Below are 11,339 nucleotides of genomic sequence, written 5' to 3' on the forward strand. Positions count from 1 at the left end.
GTATACCAAAAAGGGTTTGAATAGTGCAAATGGAATTCAGACGAAATTTTCGCGGAAACTCCGAGTAGATGGACCAATATGAGGTTGGTAAATATTATATGCTTGCCGAATTGGGAAATAACGCCAGAAGGCCGTACCATTGACATCCGAATGTTGGTGTTCAAGAAACAACCACTACTGTTGCATCGTTAATTCTGGATTCAATCCAAAAGTTTCGAGTCGAAACTTATCGGCGCAACTTGGTGTTAGCAGACGGTCATTACAACGGATAATTCGTGATGACTTAAGCCTATTTCAGTGCACAGTTCAAATAAAAAGTCTTTTGAAGACTTTCACCAAAAACAAAACACAGATATCTGTCTAAATTGAAGCAGTCCACTAAATGGGTAATTGAGGTAATCTCGACTTCAACCCTTCAGGACGAATATGCGGCTCACCATGGAGGTCATTTACAATCTAAAAGATTTAAAAATAATTAATTATATAAATTCGTTATACAGACCAAAGAAATAAATGTAATTCATTCGTAAAAAGAGTATGTTGGCTTATTTTTGTATCACTATTCGTGCGCCACTATGTATATAACTATATTTGTTACAACGGATTGCACTAATGACATACATATATTTGTGGTTTGAAAATCTTTAAAAAGTGAACTTGGGTTGCCTCCTAATAGGTGCAATGCATATGTCTCCCAAACTATTCAAGCTACATAACTTTTGATACTCGTTACGGCATGCCACGGCAGTTTGAAAATAAAAGAAACCATATTGTATCCACGAAAAGCGACATAAATCAATAACTAAGGGCGTCAGAGACATTTTTCATCCGGGATGGTACAGTAGAACTTAATAGAAGTCAATGTAGAAATTGGACGATGGGGTGGTATTGCCTTCTTTTAGGTGAAAACCCATATTTCGGAACATACTCAACCAATTTTAACTAATGAATAAATCGGGATAAAACTTGTTACAAATAGTGCCTTTAAAGGCTATAACTGTTCAATCCCCTAGATACTGAAAATGTGGATCCTAGTTCCTATATATTTTTTACTAAAAATATCAGTCAATGAAATTTGGAAAAAAATCTTTCGTGATAATAGTATGCCTGCTTATCGGGTAATTTATTCTCGTAGGCCCAGAAACCTAATGACATATAAAGATTGACTTTATATCGAATATTACTGTGGTCAAAAAATAGTAAAACTTTTTAATTTAAGTTTCGCGCGAAAAAACACTCGTCGAAAAATTTTTTTCTAGGCTAGAGACGCGTTGCCGATAAACAACGTTCAGGACGGCCATCAACATTAATCGGAATATCGGAAGAATAAGTGATTTTGAAAAAGCAGGTCAAATTTCAAGGTTATGTTGACGATTTTCTTCGAGGTGCGGTGTATACCGAACTTCTTCCGACAGACGAAACCATTATCGAGAATTACTATCTGAGTGTTATCCGTCGTTTTCGCGAAGATATTCGTAAAAAGAAGATATTCGGCCGAATTTTGGGCCGACGATAATGGGCCGCCGCATACTGCATCGACTTTTTTTGTGATTTTTTCACCGAATTTTCAATATCGATGTCGTGCCGCCACAGTATTCGCCTGATTTAGCTCCGTATGAAGTAGTAAACTTAAAAGATCAAAAATATAAAACTATTACATATTTGTGAAAATGGGGCTGTTTGTATATACACATATTTTCTTAACATTCCAATTCGCTCAAATCTGTAAGAAAAATATCATACATATTTCCTTCAGGTCTACAACTTTGCTTCCGCTGTTTTCCAATAGATGTCTCTAGGGTCAAGCACTGGTAGATTAAATCGTTTTATATTGATCTTGGACATTTGTGTCAACATTAACCCAACAAAATATTTGTAGAGATCTGTTTGCATCCCAAACTTGTTCTCAACTAAAAATGTCATATTTTGAACCGAATTCTCGACAGTTTTCTGAAAAAAATATAGAATTTGTGTAAAGCAACTCGTGTTAGTTTACAAAAAGATGGATCATAAAGCATTTCGTGTGTTAATTAAGCATTGCTTTTTGAGGGAATAAGGGAATACACTTTTGGACCGTTTTTATACAATAAAGCCTTAAATTTACAAAAAAAAAAAAAAAAAAACGGCGGAAACCAAGTTGTAGACCAATTTCTCGGTTGAACCTCGTATATCCACAAGAGGAATACAATATAAACTGTAGTATAGTAGTAAAAATGTAACTCTTTAAATAAATTTCTATTATAATGTTTATAAAGCTTTACTCAGGGAACTCGTTCTATTATATATTTTGTACCATATTACTATAAAAAATTATATTTTAATGCAGTCTGCCATCAAAGCTTCAATATTTCTCAGCTTCCTTTGAATATAAAATCAAAACTAGAAAAAGGTAAAAAAAAAAAATTGATGTGATAAAAGTGCACATAACTAATTTAAAGACTTATAATGATTGTACAACATCCTTCAAGATTCGATTATTAAAGAAGCTATTGCTTTTAATAAATTTGTCAATTCTTGCAGCCTTTAATATTGATGCAACAATGGATTCATGAGTTTATGTTAACAGTAAAACAGCTACACCCACAATTTATAGCTCTTCACTTGCAAGAAGTTGGCGGAAAAACCTACGAGCAATCTTCTCATCATGTGAAAGAGTTTGTGAAATCTCTGTGTGAAGCTTATGAAATGCAAGAATTCTCCATTGTGCGCGTATATCTGGATGAAAACTTTACTTCACAGGAGCAGTTTACGGTAAATACGTTACATTATCATTTGTGTTACGTTATAATTTAATTGTTGAAATGTGCAAATAATTAACATTTTTTAAGGCTTTGGGAAACTTGTATTTCGGCCATAATACTATACCTAACAGTCGTCTTTGGAATTTCAAAAATTGCTCGTGGGAAACTACACAAGGAAAAAATTTTCATTTTGGAAATATAGAAAATGTACCAACGAAAGATAAGTCAAAATTTCCGCTTGATTTTTTTCCTGAGGTAATTTGTACGGAAATAAATACTAAAAATATAATACTTATACACATTACTGTTTTCTAGTGCAAATGGTCAAGGAAAGGATTTATGAGAACACGTTGGGATATTAATGGCACCACTTTAGATTTTGTAAATATGCATTTATTTCATGATGCATCAAATTTAACTGCACTTATTGAATTTCCTTCAGTTTATTCACAACGAAGGCGAAAGGCATTGATTCACACATTGCAAAGGTTACTATCAATAGTTAAACCCATTTAATTAAAACTTACTTTCTCAAAATTGTTTTAGATTCGATATGGACAAGGACAATGAGATTGTACCTTATTTTCTATTCGGTGACTTTAACTTTCGAAGTGATTCTGCAGGCGTAACTAAGGTAAAAATATTTGTATATAATTCTACAATCTTCAAATTTTAATGATTATTATGAATTGAAAAGCCAAAAAAATTTGTTTTTACAAAAAAAAAATTCAAAAGCATAGAGTTAGTATAACATTAGAATATAAATAAATAAGAATACATACAACATGACCTAGACAGCGCTGCCGCTGCCCCTTAATTCGCTGAACTGTGTCAATGGCGTCGTATATCTCATACAGGTCTTCGTTCCATTGAATGCGAAATTCGCCGTGGCCACCGCGCGAAGGTTTTCTGCACAAGATTGGCGGGTCGAACTTTTAATAATTTTTCTTATATACGCAATTTTCTATTGTACTACATTTTAACATTTTGAAATTATTCTAATTTACCAATTTTAATAATTAATTTCGTAAGATATATCATAGTGTTTTCGGCAACAGAGGCACGTCTCATTGTATTTGTCAGCCTTGGTCTACAATTCTATTTGTGCCAGCACTTAATTTTGGAACGATTTGAACATCACAAGCTCAGATGACCGTTCGCGCAGCGCAAATTTATCAGACTTCCTTCGGCCAACAAAATAATATGATTACCATTGAATAGTGTATAACGATCTTGGGGTTTGACATTAATCTTCTCCTTGGCATTGGCATTCAACCAGTCGACGTCGATTTCATAATCGAAATTACCAATATTACAAACGATCGCACCATCAAGCATGTGTTCTCAATCTGCGGCTTTAACAATGTCCTTGCAACCAGTTATTACAAAGATGGTAGCTTCTTTGTATGCTCCATGTTGGTTACTTCATAGCCTTCAATAACCGCTTGCAAAGCAATGATGGAATCTACGCAGAGTTGTGCAGAACCTTTGCCCATATCACCATAACCAGCAATATAGCACACTTTGCCAGCAAGTGGCAAATACCATCAATTAGCGACCCGCGACAACCATACTGATATAATATTATAATATCTTATTAACTTTTCATGCTACTATGTTTGTCAATTCACCACAATAATCGCGAATCAAGTTCAAGAGCTGACCATCTGAGAACAGTAAGGTCTGTTCAATACACCATAACGCGATAATGTCGTAGGGCTATTCAATATCTAAGTATTTGTTGTGCGGCTGCTGAATCATTGTGTTCTCTTGATTCTCTACAAATATCGTTGAGTATTTCAAATGTTTTAGTGAATGTGAAATTAGTTGCCTTTCTTGAAACATATGGATGTGGATAATTCTACCCCACGCTGTCCAAGTCAACCCAACAGACCWTCTTTTTGCAAAAAATACTCCAGATCTTTTTTTAACTTACTTATATTTAAATATTTTAAGGATGGTAAAACTATAAGTAAGCTTAATTTACATATTTTTTCTACGGTAGGAAAAGGGTAAAAGTTGTTCACTCTTCTTTACGATGTGCCATTGCTTATCCTTACGTCTACATTTATTACATTTGGCTTAAAATTACGTTTTTTATTCGTCCTCTCTTCCACTGCAATGGTGGAATATTTTGTTCTTTAAAAATATCAACATACCAGTTTTAATCTTTTCGAATAGAACTTGCTATTTATTTCTTTTTTGTGGTTCATTATTTTTAAGTTTTCTATCTAGAGAGATTAATCTTCCTTTTACTTGTGAAGAATCTCCTAAGTTTATATTTTCCTTTTTGAACGAAAAGATTCTAGTAAATTTACTATCTGCGGAAAATTTTAAATTATTACGAAAGAGTTTCTCGTACTGTGTTTCTATTTTATCTTTATCTTCTCTAGAATTTTGAAAAATTTGATTTTTTAAAAATGAAAATTATTGTAAGAGCTACATTACTTTAGTGACGCAGTACCTAGTGCACTAATAAATGACTTAGACTGCCTGAAATTTGACTCACTTTTTTAAACGCGTGTTTCTCGAAACTACTTTTTTCCACACGGTACCGGCATTATCTCAAGTTCTATACAACCGACTTACTTGAAATTGTTTGTGAACTTTATCGTTCCTACCAGCATCGTGTTTGTTTTTAATATATAAAAAAAATTCAGGAATTTCAAAAAAAGCGTAAAAAATTACTTTTATTTTCAGGCAGTAGCAAATTTTTCAAAAAAAAAAAATTTCGTGTTCCCTGAGGTAGGGACTATAACAGCATCCTTACTGATAAAGAATTTCTTTTGATTTTTTTTTCAGACCACCAGGAGAGTCAGGACAAATGTCACCAGGATGCGCCATTTTTTTTACACCTGTCTCTYCCGCCCCCTCTAATTATTTTACTTTTTAATATTGTTTTGTAAAATATTTTTTCTGTATTATTAAGATATCAATGAAAGCACCATAAAAAAATGGATAGTAAAAATATTTTTGGGTTTTTTTTTTAATAAATTCAAAAAACTGCCCAAAATTTGATTTCTAGACTAGAACGCCCCCTTAACACTGGATTGGATTTCCCAAAACTTTTTTCGTTGATTATTTTTAACTAAATATGTTACAACACCACAGTGCGCCAATTTGGAACTTATGTATGATACGTGATACGCATATCAACCTCCTAAACACTATTCTGGAGTTTGTAATTTACATTTTAAGTAGTTATTTTTTCTTCTTTTAACAAATCAAAGAATATGCCCGCATTAATAATAAATAAATTTTTCATTAAGAAGGTTCCAGGCAACTGAAAATTTCGTCGAGGTTGAAGGCAGATTTGCAATAAAACTTGCAGCCGATCCTCTTAATTTAGTTTTTGAAATACATATTTTATACGTGTCTAAAATATTTTGAGAGACTACGAGTTGCTCAAACAATTCTCTAAAAGCTTGGGGAAAGTTTGAGTATTGTCATGAAAAAATAGAAATATCAACTTGAGACAACGTAAAATTGGCATTGCGAACTAAACCAGATTTTGAAAAGCATTCTATTTTCGTGGGAGCACTATTTCCTTTAATTATYATTATTAATTCGCTTAATTTGGCGTACGATGTCAATCAACATCATTTTTAAAATAGTTTTATGTTTGGGATCTTTGGACAATTCTAAATGGTTTCGTTGAAACTCTGACCATTTTTTGTCTAAACTATGTTGGACTTTTTCTAAATTTAATAATTTTTCATTTAGATTCATACTAATAAAATGAAGTTTTTGCAGTTCTACCAATTTTAGTTGATTCTATATTGATTCTCGCAAAAATTGTGTATAAGATAATAAAAGTAAGTAAGTAAAGTTAAGTAAAAATTAGAACTATTCTTACCCTACACACCACCTTTTTGCTGAATTCGAGCCGCCATGTCTGAATTTGACATCCCCGCAAAACTAATACGTCTGTGTAAACTGACGTTGCGCAATACTAAAAGCTTCGTCAGGATCGGGACCTCTCTAAGCCGTTCGATACTAAACGAGGTTTCAGATAAGGCGACACTCCATCGTAGGAGTTCTTCAATTTGCTGCTGAAGAAAATAGTTCGATCTGCAGAACTTAATTGAGCATTTTCCATCTTCTATAAGAGTGTACAGTTGCTGGCATATGCCGAGATATTGACATAATTGACCTCAACATAAGGACGCAAAGCAAATGGATCTAACAATGAACGAGGGCAAGACGAAATATCTTCTGTTAAAAACAAACAGCCGTTGCACTTACGACTAGACTCCGAGGTCATTGTTGATAGTCACAACTTCAAAGTTCATAATAGATAATCCGTCCATCTTGGTACCAGTATTAACAGCAACGACAATGTCAGAATCGAAATCCAAAGCAGAATAACTTTTGCCAACAGATGCTACTTTGGACTGAGTAGACAATTGAGAAGTAAAGTCCTCTCTCGACGAACAAAAACAAACTCTCTAAGTCAATCATTATTCCCGTCCTGCTATATGGTGCAGAGGTATGTGAACTTTTAATTTATCCCTAAGTTTTGCTAAAAACATTTTGCCATATGCATACTGCTTCGACAATAGAGTGTAGGCAGATGTATAATTCTTAAATGACCTCTACACAGATTCAGAAACTTTAATTCCAGATGTCCTAATATATGGAGCAAATATTGTTTATAAACGGTTCCATTGCTGAATCAATACAGCTATTTGTTTTAGTAATATATAAAACTCTTAAGTTCAGGCCATCATTTAAAACACTTTACTACAATAAAAAACATTTTATCCGTTTTACGAAGTCAACCTCTACAATCGAAATGAAATATTTCGAATTTCGAGACTGCGCTTATTGAATGACATTACTATTAAATACAGTATTTAATTACCAAAACAATTTAAAAATATTTACCTACAATGCGTTCAAGATGTAACGTTTTCATTTTCCAAAGTGTAGTTAGGTATTGGGATCTAACCACATAGCCATCACATTCACCAGACGCTAATCCATTAAATAATGCTTAGGGTATAATAAAAGCAAAAATTTTTCATGCTTTTAACATTTAACGTCCTAACTATACTTTGGAAAACCAAAACGGAAAATTGTAATTTTAAATTAAAATCTAAAGTAACAATATGGTTTTCTTATGTCCATTGATTACGTATTTTGTCCCAAATCATTGCCTTGTTTTGGATCATTGTATATTCGAAGGATGTTACTGATTATTTTTGCTGTAAATCATTTCATCTGACTTCAGTAAAACAATTTTATGTAATTTCATTTTTCTAACARCGCTCAGGCCTTCTGTGAAGCCCCTCAAATCCTTGAGCAGAGAAGCATCTATAAACATGCACATTTTGGGGTTTCTTAACATCTTTTTAGTATCCTATTTTCACAAACACGTATGAAGGGGTTGAACAAAACAAAACTTACCCTATTTGTAAATATTACATTGTTCCAATATATAAACGTGATTTAAATAATTTCGGTAAGGTATTGTTCCTTTATTATTATTGTTCGTTTATACAAAGAATTATTTTTCACTTTTTAGTTTGATATGCTTTAAAAGCGCATTTTTTAGTTTTTATTTACGTGCGTTTTTGAAAGTAGGACTTAAATTACAGCAATTCTGGGTTTGACGCCCGAACTTTGAAGCCTGTCCAGTATTGTATTTAGAGATATATCTAATCCTTTTTTATTTTATTTAGCTTCTCCTAGAGTTATAAGTGGTTTCTCTTAATTTGTCATTTGTTAATTTGCAGAAACATAAACCCAGTTGTTGTTTTTAGTGCTTTCAATATATGGAAATATTCTCCTAGTATTTCAAAGATGTGTTATGTATGTATTTTGATCACAAATTAAAAAAAATAAATACAAATTAAAAACGAACCAGCTTTATTTTTCTAGTTCTAATTTGACACGAATCCCGATTCAAGATTTTATCATATTTCAGTAGTAGAATTTTTAAAACTTTTGTCATTCTAACTTTGTATATATTATCCACAAAAACTGCGGAAAAAAAGCGAATTCGTAGTCGAAGCAGCAGCAAAAATCAAAAAGCAGCAACAGTCGCCGTTATTACTTTTTTAATGTTGCCTTCGATCATGATCAGCATCAAGTGTTGACTTTCGACAGTCGGAGTCGCAAATTTTAATGTGCTCGACTGTTTGCCGATATTGATTTTTGTTGCTACTGCTTTCCGTGTTTGCTTCATGTGATTCTACGATAAAATTTACTACTGCCTAGTATTTCTGATTTTTAAGATTTGTTCGGAAATTTAATTGCATACTTCCACTTCCACCTGTGTCTAAACTCAAAAAAAAGTTTATTAACTTTGTTTTAACTGCTATACATACATTAGTGTGTTTTTAAAACTATTTTTTCAATCCTCTCATAAAAGTTGCTTAGAAATACCCTAAAAAAATTCCCTGAAAATTTGAGCCCTTAATATTAATATTAAGTACTCGGATAAGGAATGTAAAGATTTTCCATTGAAAATACACGAAAATCGTGATTTTTTATCTTTAAATTTTTATAGCTCAGAGTCGTTTTATGGCATCGCTTTGACTTTAGGCACGAATTTTGTCGAATCGGTTGGTCAAATCTCAAGATATGGGATTTTACCAAAAAATGGGCGATGCCACGTCCGTCGTCGAATTTTCACACAAGCTTCACCATTTCGGTGGTAAAATTCAATGCCAATGGCATATTTAGTTCTTGATTTATCACGCTCTTAGTAGTTTTTGACAGTACGGCTTAGTTATGACATTTTATTGGTTTTCGGTTAATGGCGATTTGTATGTCAGAGGTACGATTGCACCCATCTACGGAGTCGTAATTTTTTTTTTGTTCCAGGGAAAATGCATACAAAGTTTCATCTAGATATCTCAAGCTACAGCTAGCACGGAAGAACGGACGGACGGACAGACAGGCAGTCAATCGGATTTCAACTTTTCTCGTCACCCTGATTATTTATCTTCGGTGCTGAAAAATCTGGGATTTTATTTTAAATGTAAAATATTTTCAAGAACATCATGGCTCAAGTGATTGCAGTAGTCAGTAAGCAAATATCTTAATGTAGAGTATGCTCGTTTTTGAATTCATATAAGTTGGCACACATTACAAACATTACTTATAGCATATAGCTCCTGGTCGATGGACTGTTTTTCTTTCCAAATAGATAAAACTTCAGTGTCCGTTCTTTGAAAATGAAATTGCAAGTTTAAAATTTTTGAATGAACATCGATAGTGCATGTTAAAACCATTTGAGTTAGATATTCATCCATCAGTGCATCTTGGCATTGTGCATAATATTGGGATGTTAATATATATTGGAAACGGTGATCGAAAAATAGGAACTTAATATAAGTTTTCCAATAATTTTTTTTATTGCTGACTTGCTTCATTTACTACTTTTCAGTCAAAATTTGAGCTTAAACCATTGGGTATAAAAATTGCTGTAATGAATTTGTTTGATATTGTCCTTTATAAGCGACTAACAATTTAATATTAAAATCCCAAAAAAAAAGTCCAGATCAAAACTTTCCACTTTTGATTTGTTTTTTATAGATTCGACTTTACATAGAATTTCTTTAGCATCCTATAAATTACTTAACTTGGTGTAAGTCGAACCCCATCTTCTTGAGAAATCCAATTGCGTTATTTTTAATTTTTTGTATTCATTGAAAATATTAAAATTAATTTCCTGATCAAAACTTTTGGTAGTGTTTCCAACGATTGGTTTTATTTACTTCTYGTTACTGCATAACTCGTCGTCCTCTTAAAGATTTTTCTCGGACACGAAATATAATATTTGTTGTTTTTAATATATTTGCACCACTTTTATTACTTTAGTAGCATATTCAAAATAAGGGAACTTATTTAAGATCCGCCTATATATTGCACACTTATTCCAAACATGCTTCGGGACATAAGCGATGCATCTATTTTTAAAGACGATAATTTATTTTTAAATTATAATGGTTATATGCGCTTTTATATCATTTTCAGCCGCGATTTCCAAAGTTGTTTTGCAGTTCGATACATTCCCTGTTATTGTTTTTTTTTCTCGTATTCGGCTTTAAGAACTTCACAATTGGGTCCACATATATCCGTACAATCTCTCTGAGTCCCAGTTACCTACTTACCAGGATTTTCTTTTGTGTTATCAGTTTGAAAGATTTCGTATAGGGCGACTTCGAGGCGTCAACTATAAACCTAGGAGTAAAGAGGTTACAAAATACTTGCAAAAAAGGTTAAAATTACTTTCAAAAAGTTACCTATTCCGATAGTTTCACACACCAGAGTTGTAAAAATGCTCACCATATACCATAAGAAATTTCTGACTCTTAAACAAATGTTTTTAAGGAACCCAAGAGCTCTAAGAGAGGCGACTTTGTCTCTTCTGCCGGAAAATTATTTCACATCGCTGCTTGTAAATGTATTTATTTTTCTTATTGCACTTGTCCAAAAGAAAGGAAAGTTCCTATCAATGAACAACCATTTCTCTTGGACCAGAGAACCAGAAAAATTGGTCGCATCGGAAGTGCTGATCTACCTGAAACAAAAAAGATAAAAAAGAAAAATGAACGTAAAGAAAAGCTTTCAAAACGTCATTCAACA

The 11,339-nt window shown here is 32.8% G+C and overlaps 1 protein-coding gene across 1 annotated transcript in view; it reads left to right on the forward strand.

Moving 5' to 3' along the window:
• LOC108976042 (type I inositol 1,4,5-trisphosphate 5-phosphatase) overlaps window positions 1-11,339 on the forward strand; it is a 29,096-nt gene that overhangs the window by 10,183 nt on the left and 7,574 nt on the right. Inside the window, exons 2-5 of the mRNA XM_018944942.1 lie at window positions 2,521-2,751; window positions 2,829-2,996; window positions 3,057-3,229; window positions 3,288-3,375. Coding sequence (XP_018800487.1) covers window positions 2,521-2,751; window positions 2,829-2,996; window positions 3,057-3,229; window positions 3,288-3,375 — 660 coding nt within the window. The remainder of the gene's footprint in view (window positions 1-2,520; window positions 2,752-2,828; window positions 2,997-3,056; window positions 3,230-3,287; window positions 3,376-11,339) is intronic.

The sequence above is a fragment of the Bactrocera latifrons genome, unplaced genomic scaffold (assembly GCF_001853355.1).
Source record: "Bactrocera latifrons isolate USDA-ARS-PBARC rearing strain unplaced genomic scaffold, ASM185335v1 scaffold_719, whole genome shotgun sequence".
Taxonomy (NCBI): Eukaryota; Metazoa; Arthropoda; class Insecta; order Diptera; family Tephritidae; genus Bactrocera; species Bactrocera latifrons.